At 41.8% G+C, this 20,593-nt stretch overlaps 1 protein-coding gene across 1 annotated transcript; it reads left to right on the top strand.

Moving 5' to 3' along the window:
• The first annotated feature begins 1,387 nt into the window (after positions 1 to 1,387).
• Positions 1,388 to 18,936, top strand: CRTAM (cytotoxic and regulatory T cell molecule). The gene is made up of 11 exons (XM_026099212.2): positions 1,388 to 1,568; positions 5,815 to 5,961; positions 9,138 to 9,290; positions 10,020 to 10,151; positions 13,217 to 13,387; positions 13,975 to 14,046; positions 14,756 to 14,827; positions 15,339 to 15,440; positions 15,856 to 16,002; positions 16,413 to 16,496; positions 17,291 to 18,936. The coding sequence occupies exons 1-11, from the start codon at positions 1,520 to 1,522 to the stop codon at positions 17,419 to 17,421; spliced, it is 1,260 nt and encodes a 419-aa protein (XP_025954997.2). The 5' UTR covers positions 1,388 to 1,519; the 3' UTR covers positions 17,422 to 18,936.
• The last annotated feature ends 1,657 nt before the right edge of the window (positions 18,937 to 20,593 follow it).

The following is a 20,593-nucleotide window of genomic DNA, read 5'->3' on the forward strand; positions in this document are numbered from 1 at the left end:
GGCTGCATCATAGAAAAAGGCTCTGCCTACAACACGCTTGGATAAATTTGTGATGTTACTGGACATCACTTACTCAGAAGAAACAAAAAGCTTTGCTATGCCCCAGACTGCTTCAGGAGCAATCAGGCCTGTAAGAGGACTCAGGAAACCCAGATGCTGTCACTTGTCTCCTGGGTCATCTTCACCTAGTCACTTCCCCTCCCTGTGCTTCAGTGTCACCACCCGTAAAATGATGAAGGAACCAAGCTCCTTAATGAACAGCACTGTATCTGAGCTAGAGGATTTGTTTCAGCCAGTAGCAGGGGATGCAGCTCTGAGAAGTGCACAGTGCCAGGACTTCTAGATCCCTTTTGGTGCAAGTGCATGGCTTTTTCAATCAAACATTTTGCTAGACTTATGAAATAATCAAAATAATATCAAAAACAGTATCAAATAATGCCTCTCGGCTGACATCACCTTCAGAATAAACAAACCCCTATGGCTTTCCTATGCAACCCTTTCCCACAGGAGGAGCTGGGAGCTCCTTGCTTTCTTAAGCATTCAAGAGATGCTGAGCATTCCTAAGCTCAGTCCCCATTCAGTCCCACGAAGTCTCAGTCTAAACCTTGAGGACCAAGCACTGCCCCACAGTTGCGATGATCAGAGGGCCCTCCTCATCATGAGTACTTCACACGCTAATTCCACGGGTTTCCATTTTGAATTTAAGGGTGTCAGGAAGCAATAGCCTTGCCTTTTTTACAGACCTTTCACAATTCTTTCACCAACACTCTCTGTTGCCCAGCAAGCCACAAACTGCAGAGTACAAATTACCTTTTTAGCTTATCTGTTTTGACAGTACTCCGACAAGTAGAGGAATGCAAAGTCTCCCATGCAATGATCATGGGATCACCGCTTTTAACAGATGTGATAAAAAGATGCAGAGTGACTCAAGACTGCTTTTATCAGGGAGTTAAACTATTCAAAATGTATAGCTGCATTTTCAAACCACCTTGCAATTACTGTGCTCTAGCAGTGTCAACCTAGTATGCTCTAATTTCCTGGGTGCCTCTCTGTCCTTGCACACTAAACCATGCACAGAGTACCCCAGTAAGATCACCTCTGTATGGGTTCCTCAGACCACACTTTACTGTTGCCTCATCACTGCCCCACTCTTTTCTTAATCTTTAGCTGCTTCCCTCCACATACGCCTCTTCCCCTCTCCCCCACACAGGCACTGAATGAGACAGAGCTGCAGGGGACATAAGGTCAATGTGTCCCACTCCTGCCACCCACTGCTTTATTTTAGGGCACCTATGAGATGAGTTATTTCTCAGCAATCGCCAAGACACAGGAAAGATGTGAGAAGCGGGGAGAAGAGTGCAATAGCAGGAGGGGGGAAAAAAAAAAAAAAGGCACAGACCCTGGTGGCGATGAAGTCATGGTAAATCTGTTCCCCACTGTTGAAAAGGAACCTGCTGCACATCAGCATCACCAGAGCGAAGAGGAAGTTTGCACAGACAGCCTGCGCTGACACCACAACATGACTTTCACTCGGGTGCTACATATTGCAGCTCTCTTACTCATGCAAGGTAAGTGACATGCATTGGATTACATGATCCTCCCTTTGCAAGGAGTCCAGCTTTGAGAACTCGATTTCCAGTGCTTCACTGAACTACAGGCGAGAGCACTTTGCTGTTGTTGTTTTCTTAACTTATTAACAATGCTGTATTGTCACCCAGTTTCCAAAGAGATTTGCTGAAACAGACGGGTTGCTGTATTCCAGCTAAATACAATTTTCAGTGAGGCCAATTCACCTCCTGGCATACTCTAGGTGAAAAAGCACATGGAAATCAAAAGATCCTCCCTTTAATTTGGACAGTGGATCACTGCCTACTTTTCATGGCTTGGATATCTATGCGTGTCTTTGTTCATGTATTTTGTAAAAAGATGCTAATACAAAAACACAGGATAATTTAGAAAGTGTTTGCAAAGTACTCTGAAAACATAAAACACTTTAAATGTCCAATCTCCTTACTCCTGTTAGAGGATGTAGCTTCTACCTGTTCCGCTAATCTCCTCTCTTTCATACACAGCTGTGAGATCCACATTTGACCACATCAAATATCAAAAGACCTGAGCAGGAAAAGTAGTAAGACAGCTATCTACAGATACGGATTCTTGCAGGCTTCATTCCTGATCTTTGCAGGAGGTATGCATGCATGAATCTGGTGCTGGCCCAAACAACAGTTCCTCTCCCTTCTTAACAAATGCTGAAACAGAAACTAGAGAGTGCTGTTCTAAGAGTTTGGTAACAGCCTCATGCACAAATAATAGAAACCTCATCAAATCTCCATGTCAAAACAAAGTATTTTATATTACAGTATGCGTAGGATATTTTATTCTTATTGATTGTGTTTAAGAGAAGTCAGGCCTTAAAAACGTGTCAGTTATGTCCTAGCTGGCATAGTTTTTGCACTGCTCTTTAGACTTACTCTAGATCAGCAGCTTTCACTCCTTTTGGGTGTACAACCCCTCTTCCCACAGTATTGCCAGAGACTCCTGCATGGTGAATTCGTGCCTACTGACAGTAGCTAGCTGCTCTCGGTTATCTTTCACAGGACCGTTAGAATTAACTCAGATACACAGGTCTGCAGGCCACAGGTCTGTAGCAACAGGTTAAAAATAACTGATTAAACAGGATGTCTCTATAGACTATAGTTTTAAAGGTAACAGTGCAACAATGTAACAATTTCTGAGTTTTTTTGAAGGCTAAAACAGTAACAACCGGAGGCATAAGCCATTCAGCCTATTTGAATCTAGCCATTTCTTGTTTCCCTGTGTTGCAAACAAGGTGCCTCTAAGTCCTTTACAGTCATGCTCCTCATCTTGTCCTAGAAAAACAAGTGGAGAACTGTTGAGTCAAGGAGACAGGGGAAGAGTTAGGTCCAGGTGTGTATCAGGGAGCAGGGAAAGCCAGAAGTACAGGTGGTCCAAGGCTGGTCCTCCTGAAGAGCAGAACCTAAGCCCCAGATAGCTGAGATAACCCACAGAAACTGTTTCCCATTTCCTGCCTGGCCAAGGAGAACACATTTCATAAAAAACTCACAGATTTTGCCTACCTATTATTAATAACTTCAATCATAGGATACAGCAGCATATTTCTGTGTAAGATCTAGAAATATATGACCAGGAGACATTGATGATCATGGGACTGTGCTGTGAGATTCACCCCACCCCTGCACTTGACAACAAACTAGTTTTATCCAGGTATCTGGGGCATCTGGGGATCTACAGAGTAGAAGATCCTCTGGCTGTGGCACCACTGTCCTCTAGAGCTGGCAGAGGAGCATCTCCCACCCCTACATGTTTGTACTGCAGTGGGCTACAGCAGCTTGAAGGCCACAGCCACGTAAGACTGCCCCCCATAAGGGAAAGGAAATTTCGCCCATGAGTCATGGTCGCACATGGAAATTACGAGTGTGATCAGTTCTGGGGGTTGCTCTTTTCCCCTTCTAAAAAAGCAAGCAAAACCCCCCACCTTTTCTTATTCAGAGTCTCGCTTCTCTCACCTCTAAAGGTGCGACCTGATAGACTCCACTCTGCGGCTAGTTACAGGAAACAGTAAAAATGCAGAAAAGCCCTGTAGAAAACCACAGACAAGGCCCTCTTAGCTACTTTAAGAACATGAGCCTTGTGACACACGTTTTTATAAATGGAACTCACGCAAGGAAGTTTTCCTTATGCTACCACTCCTTTGCAAACTATCCCTGTGTTGCATGAGCCCTGAGAAACCAGTAGAGAATCTAACCCTAGGAAATGCAGGTGAACCAAGACAAAATACGTCAAAGCCACTTGAATGAGAGATTGCTGGTGACAGACACTTGAAAAGGAGAAATCTCTTTCTAGACCGTAATTTTTATGTCATTTTCAGTTGGTTTGTTTCTTTTCTAAGTCTAATTGCTCTGCAATGGTAGCAACCTTGTTAATATTATCCTGGTTCATTCTCCATTATGATATCAGAAAATAGTTCTTGCACTTCTAATCAGCACTATCAATATACTTGTTACATGAGAGCAGCTGAACTGGTAATGATACTAGCCAATGGCCTAACCGCCTATTAAGAAGTCAGCCAGATTTACTGAGGCACCCAATGCTATTTTGGAGAGGAAAAGGCCACTACCAGCCTTCTCAGCCAACCTCTTACATGACATAGGATGTGTAACTTCTCTGAAGAAATTCTTTGCCAAGACCAATGCTTCTAATTGGATTAGAATATAATGACAGGTTCTCGCTGACGTACATGATGGTAAATCAGATCAAAAAAAGAAAAGATCCCTGATGTATTTGCTACCTGTGAAAATACTAGGCTACATCACTGACCATTTCTCCATGCAACTCCGGCTCAAGAAATGCCACATGTACTCAAGTCAAGGGTCAGGCATGCCAACAGATCCCCTTGGGAACATCCGAAAATATCTTCATTTCTGTTATTTTTTAAAATGTTTTTAAGAAAATTAAAAGCCTTCCTGAAGCCCATAAAGATTCATTTCCCCAAACTGCAAGTGCTCATGTACTCAGTAGGAACTTGCTGCAGACAGCTATCTGAAAAATAAAATTGAAACACACACACACTCACACAGGCACACACACAAAAAAAACAGGAATGAAAAATAAAATCCTCTTACTGACACATACTTAACTCTAACCCAGGCATTGCTCTTAGTAATTTCTCCATGGCATGCTTTTACTGGAGAAGACAACTCATTCCAGCTCATAAAATATTTTCACAAAGTGTATTATATATCTCAGAATGTCTGAGAAAAGAAAAACACACTTTACTGCCTGTCTGAAAAATGAACTGGGAGGAGAGAGTGAAATCACACTTCAGCAACCTGTGTCAGGCCAGATTGGTGGATCCTGTCTTCAAAAGCAGCTCTGTGACAGTTCAAAGTGACTGCAGTGTTACCCCTTGTGAATAAAAAAAGGCCTAATTTTCAGAGGTGCTGATCATTCACAGCTACTCTTCAGTCACACATGCTTGCAAATCAGGTCCAACAGCTCCAAACTGGAACATGGAAGAATGAAAATTAATTTCTGTGTTAACATACAAAGAAAACATGTTAGCTAAATGGATCTGCTATCAATTCTTCATTGACTCGTGTGAAATAACAGCTGAAGACTACATCTGGCCATGCTGGCAGGTGAAGCAGCATCACAAACCCCCGGTACAAGTCTTAGCAGACACCAAATTCTGGATAACTCAAGCATCATGCATCAAGCTATAGCCTGGTGCATGGCACTTAAGACTTCAGAAACCTGTTTTCACATCCCAGATGGGCGGTTGCATAACCTCAGGCTAGTCATTTGGTGTGTCTGTCCCTCCATTTGTCATCTTGAAAACAGGCCTAATTGAGAACAAGCACATCAACCCATGGGTGGAATCAGAGCCTTACTGGCACCAAAGGCAGATTAGAGGAGAATGTCCACAGATAAAGTAAAATTGCTGTGTAGTGGGCTGTTATGTTTCTGCCACACTGCTGGCATTCATTTCCACTGAGAGTTTCTGCACCACAAATATTACCAATCTCAACTCTGCATGCCAACATACTTCATTTGGAAGAATATCTTTATGGGGAATTACAGGAGTCCAATGACTGCGATTAAGTTATACCAATACAATCATATTGGTAAGATTCCTCACAGAGAAAAACCTTTACCACTCAAAAAAAGCAAAAAGTGCCACATTACTTGGCAAGAAATGCTGTCTCTTTACTTCATGTCACATTTTAATGCTTGGGTTTGGGGTTTTTTTTTTTTCTTCTTCTTTGCTGGCAGGGGATTTTCCAGAAGTTGACGGTGAAACTGTAACTCTAAAGGAAGGCGAGGACTTAAACCTCCACTGCAGTCTTGGCAGTGACGATAGTTCTGCCCGGCAGTGGTTAAACCCTCACGGGTTTGCCATTTTTCTGAACGACCAGCGGGGTAAGTGTGAAAACTGAATGCAACAGAGTTTCCACTTGGAGTTGGAGGGTCAGTTAGAACTGGGCTTTCCTAGCTTCCACCCAAGGCCAGGTCTGACTCACTTGCTACCCAACCACTTGATATTGTTTTACATTCAGTTTCTAGCAGGAAGTTGATGAAACGGAAACCTCACAAGAGTGGTCTGGCAGCAGAGCTTTTGGAATGAACTGTGTTTACTACCACTACCACCAGGTTAGCGCAATGAACCACTCTCGCCTTATAGGAGGGACATGTTCTGTGCGCTTGCCTGAAAGCCCTGGGTGCTCCTCTGCTCATGAGCAGCATGAGAGTTGTATATCAAGAGGCAAATGTTTAGAAGACAAGCAGTGGCTTCTAATTTATACCAACAAACCCACAGTTGCAATTACGTTGTTCCCTTCCACTCTGCACAGCTTATGTCTCCCCATTCTCCTTTTTCCTCATCAGTCCAAATTCAAGAGTTTTGAGAAAGTGAGGACTGCCTTTGTCTTCCCCATTTGTTCAGCACCTAGTCTGTATCCACACTTGATAAAGCCGTCAGGCTGAAGAACAATAATAATGACTGAGATTTATCCAAATGATACGGGGTACCTGGCTCCCACTGAAACTGTGCAGGAACCAAGTGTCCTCTTCGGTTGCTCTCTGGAAATCCCTGACACAAGATCTTGCCACCTGCATCAAACCTACCAAACAGCATTCCCAGCAGGTTTTGACAGTATTTCTAAATGGAAAATGTCAAGAATAATTGTTGCTCTTATTTATTCGGTTGCAAGAGCAAGTCAGATGAATGATCATTAGAAATTTAGAGTCTCATAAACGACTCATACATCTATATGTTAGGAAACTGTTTCCTAGGTAATCCAGGATCCTGAATTCAGTATTCTGTGCAACACATATGAACCATTAGATACTAATGGGATCCAAAAAAGCCTCAATGCTGAGCCACTGACAGCTAATCAATAAGGAAACAGTGCTAGCTCAACCCCCACTGTGCTGCTTACACGTCCAGGTTTTGAGAATCACAGTGGGCTATAGTAGTTGTTTTTCTCTCCTGTTGAAGTCTGTTAGTCAGGTCATGCATCTAAGAATTGGAAGACCTAGGAGTAATGCCCCTCTCCATCATAGTTATCTCTGTATTTTACATATATGCATGTCCTCTGTATTTTACACTGAAGGAGCAAGCAACAGTACCAACTAATCCTTTCATTTACACAAGTCCTCTATGGCCTTGCCTAGAGTCACAAACACTCTCTTTCCATGCAAACAATTTTGGACCGAGGCACTTAATTGTGCCCAAATACTGTTTTAAGCATCTGTATCTTTTAATGGAGGTAGCCCCTTTGATGACTTTTAAAATTTTCCTGAGTTGACACAGCAGTTTAAAAAAGTTAGAGAAGGAACATATCCACCAGCGTCTACAAGATCAGACCCTAAGCCAAATGAACAAAATGGTATCAGTGCTAAATCGCCAGACAATTCAACCCAAGGTTTCAACACACTATGATTATCCTTCAGTAAGATGCATGACATAAAACCAACACAGACTAGAGCTTGTAAAGTATTTGGTTCCTTACTAAGTTGAAAACATCAGAATTTTTCCTTTTAAAAAACAATTTAAAAATCCTCATTTAGAAAGGAACTAAAATTGACGCTGCACATGGACATTTTCATTTTTTATTCTGAATGGACACAGTGAACCTTTGTCACACTGCTTCTCCAATAAACCACTTCACGAAGCAGTTTCCTCTAGTGTCACTGCAGCTAAAAACATGGCAAACTAGCTACAAGTCTTACATCACAGTGATTTCAAAATCCATTTTATAATATGTAATTACTTCCATAAATTATAGTACTGCTGTGATTTTTTCCCTAATCTGTACTTTTATAAAATTCCGGCTAAAAATTAAAAATAGAAAAAAACGTTTCTAAGGTCTTTGTCTCCCTAACGGTAATTCACATCCTCAGTTTCAGTTCACTTTAAAGGCAGATAGTTACTTTCTGTGCTGTGATTGCTGGAAAAGTCAATGTGACTCTCTGGCTTGATCCACAGATTCCTACAGGTCATCCTGCAGGAGGAATGAAGGAAGGACTAGAAAGTCTACAGAGAGAAAGGGGACTGCACAGCAGGGCAGAGATATTCTAAGAGAAGGTCTCATTAAAATTCAGTTATTTAGACAAGGATGGGAGAATAGAAACAGCCTGCCAATTAATATGCAGTTAATAAAGAGATGGTGTGGGGTGACCTTAAGCGTTCATTTATATACCATGAAATACACCCAAAGAGGTGAAGTGAGTCGTTCAACGCCAAATAATGAGTTAGGGAATGGGGAATGAAAAATGGCCCCCAATTCATATACCTTGGCTCTGTGTTCTATATTCACAGGTCATATCACTGCTCTGACCATGTATCATGTCCTCACACCCCAACATTTACTTAAACTTATCCATCTAGGTATTTAAAGAATCCAAACCGCTGTAACAGCTAAGAACACCCGAATAAGACCCACTGAATGCCTAGAGGCAGGTCTAAAAGGATGGAGGGAAGTTAGTGAAAAGGAAACATAAAAGGAGTCAAACAAAGAAGGCTTTGAGACTTCAGCTCCACGACCCTAGGCAAACGACTTCAATCCTCATGCACCACCCTGACTTGGTCTGTGCTACTCAGGGTCACTGACTGTTTCTTACTATGGAAAGATATGTAATCATCTTGTGTGGTAATCCAGGTGTCAAATAATGCTATTATTCCTTTCGATGGAGGAGAAACTAAGGCAAAGAGAGTAAATGGCTTGCACAAGATCACAAAGAAGCGTAGGTCAAAGCCAAGGACTCCACTTCGCTTTCCTGACAACTGGAAAAACACCCTTCACTTGCCAAACTAAACTTCTTTCCAGGGTTTTAAAAAAATTCAAAGTGGGGGAAAAAACATATTGCTTCCCCGCCTTGACAGCATGCACATTCTTCTTTAGTTTACTGCTGTCTGTACTATTGCAGCACCAGCTAGAAATACTTTGTGCTAGAACTGCCCATGTCAAGTGTTCATGAATAAAAAAAATTCACTAAACAAAAACAGTCTCATTCATTCATGCTTTGATTATCTGTCTTGCTCTTATGTACCAACATACATAACATGCTGGGCTTTTTTTTCCTCCCCCTTACAGGTTTAAGAGATCAGAGGTACAAACTTATCCATTATTCAAAGGAAGAATTATCTATCCGACTGTCTAACATAACAGTGCATGATGAAGGCATATATAAATGCTTCTACTATGGCACCCTGCTCAAAACCAAGAACAGAACTGTTAAGGTGTTAGGTAAGTTCATGTAAAGAAGCTGAACTTACACACAGACCTAACAAAAACCTATCATTCTCCTACAGCAGTGCTGCTGCTAAAAAAGCCTGCCATTCTGTTTGGGAGGAGAGAAAGAAAGCAGCAAATTTCTGAAAGTATTTAGGCATCAGTCTGCATCTTTCAGGCCATTAATACCTTTCAGGATCTGACCCAGCAATGCTGCAGTACCATTACATGCTAATATGTGTCAGAGCTTAAAGAGTATCCTGAACGCACAACAGTGTAGATAGCAAGCAGGCTGTCTGTTTCATCTGGCCTCAGGCTGCAGAGGATACGGCTTGATGCTGATTTCTCTCTTTCGATCTTTGGAGACACAAGGGAGGAAGAGTCCCAGGAAGATGCTAGTCAACTCTTCCTCTTCTCCTCCTTATTACGGCTAGCATAAAGGGGAGAGACATGCATAACCAGGGAGTTCTAATCCCTTCCTGGCATAGAGTCCCTTCGAGCAACTGAAATTAAGAGCAGTCACAAGAGCTTTGTTACGGCTCTAACTTGCTCTGGGACAGAGGAATAAAAAGACAAAGCCAGTTCCTGAACTCAAGAATTGCATTTTTGCATGCAGCTGTACAGTGCTTAACACAATGTAAACCCGGTCTTAGCTCAGGCTTCCCAAATAATATGAGATATATACAGGTATTCATAAAAATGAGCAGAAAAATATACAACTGACTGTAAGTCTTCTTGCCACAGCTGCTCCTTCCAAACCAGTAGTGGAAGCATCTCAAGATACAGAAAAAAGCCTTACACTGTCTTGCTACACCAAAGGAAGCAAACCGCGGCCCCGGATTACCTGGCTGTTGGACAATGGGATAGAGCTTCCTGGTAAGTGTTAAAGGACCGTGCACTGGTTACTAAAAATTTCTTCTTATCAACCTCGGACATGTTTAGAGACACCAAATGGTTAAACTCTTTCTACAAAGAGTACCACTCAACCTCCATTCATTTAGTGTGGCTCAGCCCCTGGTGATACATTTTTGGAGTAAAGTCAGTACTAAAGTCTAGTGGTTATACAGGGGAGAGAAAGCTCATGTGATTAGCTCAAACTCAACTCAGAACAAAAGCACTTTGCACCAAAATCCTCTGAAGATCTGAACTGAACGTCCACTGAAATAAAATGAAATCAAGACTCTGGAGGCACAATTTCCAGAACCAAAGTATAAAGTCAGTTAACAAATCTGTAATAACTATTTCCATTTTCAATATAGTAGACAGATTCTGTTCAGTTTCACCGAGCAGCTCAGTCACCCCAGCAGCCTTTCTCTCATTAATCTGCTCACAGACAGAGAGCAGCAGTTCACCACCAAAACCAAGAACAAACCTCAGGGAACCCAGCCCACAGCATCCTGCTACGTTCTGCCCATTGATAGACCTGCATACACCTAGGCAGACAGAGATGAAAAGGAATAGAGCCATCAGGTAGCTAAATTTCACTTCTGTACAATATAAAAAGTTGTTTTAAAGACCGAGTTGTAATAATAGCTACCTTATTAGCTATAACACATTAGAGAGGAAATGTACATCCTCACTAATGAGTGAGGAAAATACCCATAGATGCAAATTATTTTCTTTCACCAGTTAACGAGCTCCAGTTTGTATTTTGTATCACAAAGTAACATATTCAAAGCTTAGTCTATAATCTTTTTTCTAAGATGGCTTTTGTAACTAGGATCTCTAGGAAACAACAGAGAAGTGTGCTGGCCTGAATATAGCTAGAAATCAAGACTAAAAAAAGAAATCCAAGCTGCCTGTTGTACAAGCATTAATGCAACTGCATAAAGCTCTATGCTTTAAGGAACTAACTCCATGGAAGTAGCGTGCCTGCTAAGTGAGCTACATGAAAGGAAGGGTAGTAAGGTATCTGTAATTTCAGGAGGAGAAGGTGGTCTGTAGTCATGTATGGATCTTGAAAAAGCACACTCTGAAATCATATGCATGTCTGCAAAGAGCTAGGCTGTGTATGACTTGGCAGGGATCTGGGAGAACACCACCTATAAAGATACGCAAGAGTCTGGGGAAGCAGCACGTCAACTCTAAGCTTTTAGACACATTATTCTTGTTGTTGTTCTAAAAAAAGGGGCTTCCTTAAACTTGAAAGAATCTCGATATAAAATATATTTGTAATATTACAATACACAACTCAAGAGACACTAGACACTTTCCATAACATGTAAACCCAACCATGCATTTCTCCACTTAGTTCGACAAAAACCTATACTTACTTTTATCTCCTCCTTGCATCTTAGATTTTTAATACTGGTACCAGGCAGGTATTAGAGCACTTTAAACCAACAAGAACTACCTGACCTTCAACCTTATATCCCATAGGCATCTGGGAAGTGTAATTAAGCAATGGAGAGCCTGTGTGTGTTTATTTGACTGGTTTAATTCCAGGTGGGTTTTGGATGAGAAATATTTTTACAAAGAAGTGTTGATTCACCATGTGGTCTGTTTGTGGCAGATGCAAATTAGCATATTTGAAAAGAAAAAATAACTGTCCTAATTCTGTGTTTCTCAAGCTTTCTGTATGTGCCATTCCTTTTCTGCAGGTGACTATCATTGAGTAACACCCTTTCCTGTCCCATTCATTCCCAGCTTTAATCACTAACTGCAAATATTTATAACAATCAGAAAATAGCTAATACATTTTAATTACTGGCAGCACCTCAGTTCCACCATGGCCCAGCAGGAGCAAACCAGCTGTAATTACTGAGCTGTTGCTGGTAATTAAAGACTATTTCCTTTCTAGCAAAAACACTCTGAAACCCTTTTGCATCTCCTTATATGACCCCACAGGAAATGATTAGAAGGTTGAGAAATACTGGCCTATGTGATATAGCAAGTTACCTATAAAGTCTAATTTGGAATCAAGGTATTTCTCTTATTTAAAGAATACAGATGTTACTGAGGGTAACAAGTCAAGAGAAAGCACTACTAATTCATTTCAATAGATCAACAATAGGAAAAGGTAGTACAGATTATTGTGTCATGATGGACACTTAAGGTAAAAATCTGAAAAAACTCCCTTTTCCACCAGAGCTATTTAAACATGTCTGGAATTTAGTCATTTATCTCCTAGTTTCACACGAAATACCTCTTTATTTTTCCATATAATATAAATGAATAGAACTTAATATGATCAAGAAGACTAAGAACTAAACAGAGATGTAGGAATACTTTCCTTGTTATATGGCTCTCTGAATTTACTCTGCCAAGACAATTGATTTTTGTGTTAAGTTCCCCCAGCTGTAAAATGGGAAGAATCAGACCTGTATGGTAGAGATGATGGAGAACGGATACAGGAATTAAGAGCTGTATCAATGTTTATTTCTTGCAAATGTAAATATTGTACACCAATAAAAATTTAACAGCTTCCCTGTGTTTTGGGTTAACAGTTTCACAGCTACTTAGAAACATATCCAATGCCCTTGGATTATCATGTAGGAGAATCAGAACTTTGATCTCTGTCGTGCTTCAAAACAGCAGGTCCTAGCCTGCTAGACTCCAAGCTGCTGGCCATCTGTGGCTGTGGCACACAACTAAGCAATTTATTCCACTCGGTAGGGACCAAAAGTGCAGGTGGATGTTCGGACATTTTGCTGCAGTTATGCAACGCAGCAGTGCCTGTGTGAGCAGTGTTGCAGCAGGAGATTTTCCCCTGGTGAGTCATGAAACAGAGTGGAGGCTTTGGGTTAAGTGGAAGAGGAAGGAAAAATTACCTTGTTGTCTTTGGGCTCCCATGTAATCCATTTGCACAGTGAACCACTTGTGCCTGGTAATCAGGTGCTGCTTTAGCACAGTGAAGTAATGTAGTTTGCACTTGTAAGGTTTTTCATTAAATTGCTCTTGACTGGAAAGTACTTAAATGTTTTCTTCCAATGGTTGTATAGGTGACACTAAGCACAAGTTAGAAGCCGATGGGAAGAAATGGACCACAACCAGCACGCTGACAGTACTTGCGTACAGGCCCAATTCAACATCCAGTTGCATTGTTCACCATGAAGGGCTAAGAGAAGAGAAACTGATTGCATCTTTCCAGTTTGAGAGCTTCACTAGGACTGGTAATAACGTCAGCACTATTTGAGCAGTGGCTCGTCCATTTCACTCCTCTAAAGTGGCGAAAGTTGTGCAGATACACATGCAAAACAGAAGTCCATGCTCTACTGTCCTGTGTTTTCGGAATCTGTTTTTAAATGACAGTTTTATCTGGGGCAAAAGAATTCCAAACTAAGATTTGGGGGCTTTTTTCCTGCTTAACTACCCTAAAATTCATTGAACATTAAGCCACAGCAGCCCAGTCAGGTCTGATTAGCAGCCAGACTGTTCTCTGATGCTGCTGCCGGAATTCTAGTGCTTGTCCTAAAGCTTTAAAGATAATTCAAAGTGTTTATGTGCACAAAAAGCTGTGAGATTCCCATGTCTACAGTGTATTAGACACACCCATGTGGAAAGCTAGTAGGGTGTACATATTGTAAATTAATTCTGAAGCCTCTTGCCCAATAATTCACAGAGCAGAATTTTCCTTCTGCCCATTTACTCATCTTCAGCATGGATCTAATAATCCTTACTTGATTTCTCCTTAAATTTATTGATTCAACAAAAGCTTAGAAAGTGCTCTCTAAGTTGCACTGCTGTTGGTTTTTTTCAGCGATAACTACAAATCCTGCCCCAACTGCACTGGATGTAGGTACAAGCATCTCCGAGAATGAGCACTCAACAGGTAGGCCTTAAGTGCTTGGCCTTTCTTTAATTAATACACAGGTCAGATAAACACAACATCTATCACAGAAAATATCTTAGAGTATCTTTATTTAGAACTAGGACTGTAAAAGAACAGTTGCTGTTAGCACTGAAGAATATCTGCACAGTGTTCAGAACTGTTTCACCTTTTTCCCCAGTGACCACAGCAAAGTCAGATCTGAACAGCAGTCCAGCCTTTTCCCTAAGCTACCCACAGTATAATGTTGAGTTTCATTTCGTCTTAATTTCATAGCACCTCAGTTTATAACCAGAAGAGCAGACTAACCTTCTCTCTTTAGATGCAGAAGAACTATATATGTTACAAGCAGACAAACTGGCCACCGCCTGCTAAAACTGCAAGGCGTTGAGCTGAGCCTCAGATTTCTCTGAATGGTTGCACTAGGTGGCAGTGTGCAACAAAGATCATCAGTGCATTTAGCACACGGCAAATTTTGTATTTACTCAACTGAAGAATTAGACAATTCTTTGCAAACAGAAGAGTGAAAAGGTCTGTTTCTTTTAACACGGTTTTCAGCAGATGTGCGTATGTAACTGATAAGGAAGAAAATCTCTGATGTAAAGTTTTGGTAGACGCGATATGCAAAGTCATTACGAATCAAGGTTAATTACACAATGATACATTGTCTATGTGCGTAAGAAAGTCAGAACCCATCTCTCTGTTTCTACAGGGTCAGAAATAACACCAGCTGCAGTAGGAGATGAAGAATTCTCCAGTACTTGGAGTTACAACATCCCCAATGGTATGTTACATCATCAGAAGTGACACAGTAGTGTCCGTACAACAGCATTTCTCAAACTGTGGGTGGTTGGACCACTGTGGACCAGGAAGACAGCAAAAGATAGTCTGGGACAGGAATAGAAAGAAAAATATCTACTTTAAAGAAGAAAATATCTGCACATTCCTGTTTTTGCAAGCAAGCAAAGCGAGCTGAGGAAGAGGGAGCAAGTAGAAAGGACAAAAACAAGCAGCCAAAGCCGAGCTTAATTTTAATTTGGCTGTAAACGGAAACCACAGAGTTCAACACTGTAAGAGGTTCTGAGGATTTTCTGTTCATAAAGCTTAGGTTATTTTTTTATTTAAAAGAAACACAACGTTAAGGAAGTGAGCACAGAGCTTTAAGTCAAGGGTTCCAGAAGTCTATTTCTGCTGCATTACCACAAGCCCATGACTTCAGAGGTGCTGGAAAAATATGGGTTTCTTAAGCATTCCTTTGCCCTTCAGAGAAATAGTTTTCCTTTTCATTTCCCCAGGGACTGAGATGGCATTCAATGGAACAGTCACAGAAGAACTTTACAGGACAGAAGCCTCACCACCAAGTGAAAATTTAACTGGGATTTCCACCATCACCTCCAGTAAGCCCTAGTTAATACTCCTCAATGACAGCTTCCAAACATGCAATAAGCTTACGTAAAATTAAGCTGGCTCTCTCTGACCAAGTGTCCACTCCAAACTGCCACAGTCAGTACATTTAGGATAACGCCAGCTAGCGCTATCGGGGAGAGACTACAAAAACGAAACCACTTCTGGCATCTAGAAATAAGCTAAATTGCCTGCAGGATGTGGCAGGGCACAATTCCACTGATTTGAATCAGTTTCGCTTGTTCATACCGACAGAAAAAAATTTGACCTCATCTCCCTAAAGTAAGTCCAATCAAGTGACTTCTGCATGGCTACCATTTTCATCTGGCCTGGTCCGGGACAGACTGTTCTTAATTACCGAAGACTCACAGGTCTAACAACATCAATGTACATCTGTCTCTTTTACAGAGCAAGATATAAAATCTGAAGGCATGAAAAAGAAGGAGAACAATCTTCTGCTGCCAGTCTTGGTGGCTGCTCTCATTTTTGTGCTGCTCATCATAGTCTTGTTTTTTATGAGGAAGCTGAAAAAAGCTCACGGATTGTGGAAGAGAGGTGAGTGATGGCACTGTCAGAATAAATGCTAATGCTGGTTATTTCAGAGGGAAAGTTTATTTCAGAGGATATGAGGGGCCGGACAGCTGAGGGGCCTGTTATCAGGAAACAAAAAAAATACTCTTTTAGGCTTCTGGTTAAACATCCTTCTCCTATAAGCAGTCACTGTGATGTGCTGCAAACAACTGTTGAAGAGGCCCTGTAAATGATGGCCTCAGGCCAAGCTTCAGCTGATAGCAGATGGCAAAAGCCAACAAAATTGTTGTTTTAAGCAGTATCTTTCTCGCATGCTTCGGAATGAGTGAACTGTCATTTTAACCAGTCTTTCAGGATTTTTATGTTCAAGGCAGAGAGGCAGCAAGAAGCATGGAAAAAATTCATCATCTTAATTACATTTGTTTTCTGCACAGAGAATGATACATCAGAGCAGACACTGGAGAGTTATAAATCCAGGTCTAATGAAGACAATCCAGGCCATGAGAAGAATGGACAAGGTAAAAAGCTTCAGCCAACCCAAACTAATTCCCCTTAGATCACTGCTACTGACTACTGCCAAAGCACACTGCTGTTACTCTTATTGTATGCAGGTATTTGCAAATTGCACATTTTAAATCTGAATAGTCTAAAACCAAATCTTTCATACCCATGTCCACCTCAGATACCATAGCTTCAACAGGAATGATGTAAAACTGTGCAGAATAAAAAACACTGCTTTTTATTCAATGGGTCAGACTGGATAATCACAATGGCTTTCTCTACTTTCTGTATTTCATCTGCAAAAATGCTATTAAAAACAGTATGTGTAGTACATACTAGGAATTCTACTATTTAACAGTCCTAAATGCCTATTGTCTGATTTCACCAACAACACCTCGATGTTTCATCGGTTCTGTCCTCAGGCAGTGGCTACAGATGGAGGCAGATCTGTAAGCCTCCTCAGCTGTAATATCTCTACTCCACTACTGGACTCTGTATAAACAAAAGCAGCTTTTGGCAGGTGAATAGGCCTAGATGGCAAAAAATGAGGAAATTTTGCTAACATCTTTAAACATGGGTTTACAGCAGCACAGAAAAAGGGGGGAGGGGACTGGTAATTATTGCCAAAGCATTTTTTAAACTTTTCTTCCTTTTTCAAGTATTTTGAAATACGATATGTTTAAACCACTTCTAATACAAACTAGTAACTTGACTATTCTGTAACCTGCATTACATCACATCATTTATATGTATATATATACACGATATTACTCTGTACAAAATCAGTAATAAATGTGTGTTTATTTTTCAGTTGTCAATCAGAAGTCCAATCTGCAATACGTAACAGAAGGATATGTGGAAACAACACAGAAGAATCCAAGAGACAAAAACTTTGCAATACCTGAGAAACTGTTTGCATGTGGAAAGGAAACTGATATATAGCACTGTGCCCTCTCTGGCAAATCTACGCTATGTACAGAGCCACTATTTTTTTCAAATATCAATATTACAATGTTCTGATGTCAATACGATTTCTGGAAACAGAAGTGCAAATGACTAGCCTCAATCCAAATTGGACCACTTTCTTTTAAACAGTAGGATAGGTAAATGGGACAGGTGCTCCTACAAGCCTATTAGCAATGAATGCTCTGATGTAGCTGTAATCGTCAGAGGATTTGGTTAGCGGCTGCCAAAAACAGAGCTCATATATCCCACCACAAGTCTTAGCAGCAATTAGGGTCCTGGCAACGGAATACACAACAAGCCCTGAAGTCCGCAAGATATGATGATATTCATGTAATGCTTCTGCTACCTCTCTTGCAAGCACAGGACTAAACAGGAAACCCTGGCAGACGCAAATCAATTGTCTTCAACTATCTCAGTCCGATGACCAAAACTGGATATCCAGCTATATTTAACCAAGCAGAAAAACATCCTGATGTCAAAGAGGCTAAAAAATGATTGTTCCTCTTGCTCCTGCCTCAGTGATTCACCTGCCTCAGTTGTTCACCTGTAAAACAGTAACATCACTCCCTGCTGTGCAAGACTGAATCAGCACTTGTAGTCAAAGCATTTTGGTACTACACATCTGTACAGACCTTCATGTTGCATAAGCTTCTAGAGATATTACTGAGAATGAAGTCTCAACACAAGGAGGCTGGCAAAGGTGAAGAGGAAACACAGTATTATACAGTACATGGACTCCCAAAATCCAAGGACCGACTCACTTGGAGTGAGGTTTTTTTTTGGTGGGGTGGGGTTGTTTGTTGGTTGGTTTGTTTTAGGAACCACATTTTGTGGTTCTGCAAAATAGAATTGAACTCCTAAAATGAAGGAGTTGTTGTACAAAAGAAAGCTGTATATATTTTTCTTGTAAGAGATGATTATTTCTCATCACAAGGAAGAAAAATACTGAAAACTGTCCTGAATTACAATGCATGCCTTCTAGAGACAACTAGAAATAATTTCACTTTTACGTAGAAGCGATTACATTCTGACACAAGGGTAACATCAATATAACACTGCCAGCCCACAGCTATTTTTCATATTGCTTTAACAAGAAAACTTGTATTATTTAATACCTACGCAAGCCACAAAGAAACATAAAGCATCCTAACTTTTTCTACGTTCAGCTTGTAAGGTTTGTTTAGTGATCACAGGTATTTATGGACAAACATATTTTGTACTATTAAATGTTTTATATGAAAATGCAAACTGATGTGCCAGTTCCTCTGACACATAATATTTCTGTAACTTAAAAGTTATAGAAACACAGTCTGAAATAAAGAGTGTGAGATAGGGCTTGTCAGCAGCAAGGTCTTTGAACAAGCAAATAGTTAAAAAGCAACTGCAAGTATTCATGGTGCATTTACACATGTTAAATGTACAAATAAAATATATTCATTTATGCTTCTATGTATGCATTACTTATATATTAAAAAAAAAAAGTATGTAATCTCTGTATCTTTCAGGGAACATTAAAGCTACCATCAACTGAGAATTTGTTTCTACTGGCCCCACATCTGGCATTTTTATCAATATTATAAGTTTTCATGCTTGTTGCATACCCTGAATTGGTGATCAGATCTTGCCACTTAAATATTGTGTGTTTCAACAGTGACCATTTTATCAGTCTCTCCTAAGACAGTAACTGTAGATTTAATAACCAGCTTGAAATTATCATGTTGCACTTCTCTTGTCTCTCATAGAATAATCCCATAGTGCCATGTTATGTGCCACTAGAAAAGTGCACTGATCAACATAAATAAAGAAGAAAAAAAAAAGAACAGAATCATAAAGGAAAAAAGCATTTTAACTACTCCAACAAAAAAGTCAAGACATTGAAGAACTAGGATTGCATAAGGCTTGTAAAAAGTATTTGAGTACTTCAGCCAGACACAGCACAGAGAAATTTAACAAACAATTGTCAAGTAACTATACCAGTAGAATACAAGCAATTAGGTACTTCTCAGTGATGAGACCAGACCCCTTCATTATTCATATACCAGTCATCATTCAGAAAAGAGGCCTTCAGGTCACTCTAATACATTGCACTGACCAATTAAACAGCTAACTAGAAATACCTTAACAGACAAGACTATCTAGGCGTAGGTATCACGTTTTTATAGCGGCCAGCTTCATCATTAGCTGTAGAAGGAGCGCCGCGCCATTACGCCAGCGACCCTCAAAATGGCGCCGGCCGAGGCAACGGTTGCGTGCAGCGCGCGCACCTCCTGCTCACGTGGCTGGTCCCACACACGTGACTGGTCCCACACAAGATGGCGGGCCCCATGCCTGGCTCCAACGGCTGGACACGGCGGTCGGGGTCCTGCGACCTCCTGCGCGGGGCTGAGACACACAGCGAGAAACCCCGGCAAAAGCCGCGTTCTGCCGCCTCAACTCCCGGCCGGCCTCAGCTACACCGGCGGCGTGAGGCAGCGAAACAAATTAAAATATCCATCGCGCGTCCATCCAGTGCCCCATCGTCCTCGTTACCCGCACTGCTAACCACCGGCAGGTTTGAACTAAGGGGCCCGCTAATCTCGGCCAACAACATAATCTCCTGTTACAGATCCCCTCTGAAGACATGGTAATTTGCCATCTTCTTAATGGGTTTTTGATCTCGTTGAGATGTAATTCTGTTTCCACAATGCCGCGCCGGCCGGCAGACAAGCCTCTTCTGCTCTTCCTCGTGCTTCATTCATGTGCAAATTGCCCGTCGGAGCCGCTAATGCGTTTCTCCCTCCCTTCGCAAGCCAGCCGCCTCCCTCCGCCTCGGCCCCGCACAGCCGGGCCCGCTCCGGCTCCCCCGGGGACGGCGAGCGACGCTTCAGCAGAGGAGCGAGCGGGGAGCGGCGGCGGGGCGGAAGGGGGCTCCCGCCGGGCCGCTTTTCCCTCTTTCCCTCCTTTTCCCCCCGTTTCGGCCCGGCCCCGGCAGGCGCCACCCAGCGGGCCCGGGCGGCACCACGCTCCCCGCGGGGGGACGCCGCGCTCCCCCCACGACCTTCCCCGTTGGTAGGAGCCGCGCGGCGGCCGCGGGGCAACGCCATGGCGACGCGACGCCGCGGGGGGGGCGGCGGGCGGCCCCGGGGCTGGCGCGGCAGCGGCAGGTGAA

This window comes from Dromaius novaehollandiae, chromosome 21 (assembly GCF_036370855.1).
Source record: "Dromaius novaehollandiae isolate bDroNov1 chromosome 21, bDroNov1.hap1, whole genome shotgun sequence".
Classification (NCBI taxonomy): Eukaryota; Metazoa; Chordata; class Aves; order Casuariiformes; family Dromaiidae; genus Dromaius; species Dromaius novaehollandiae.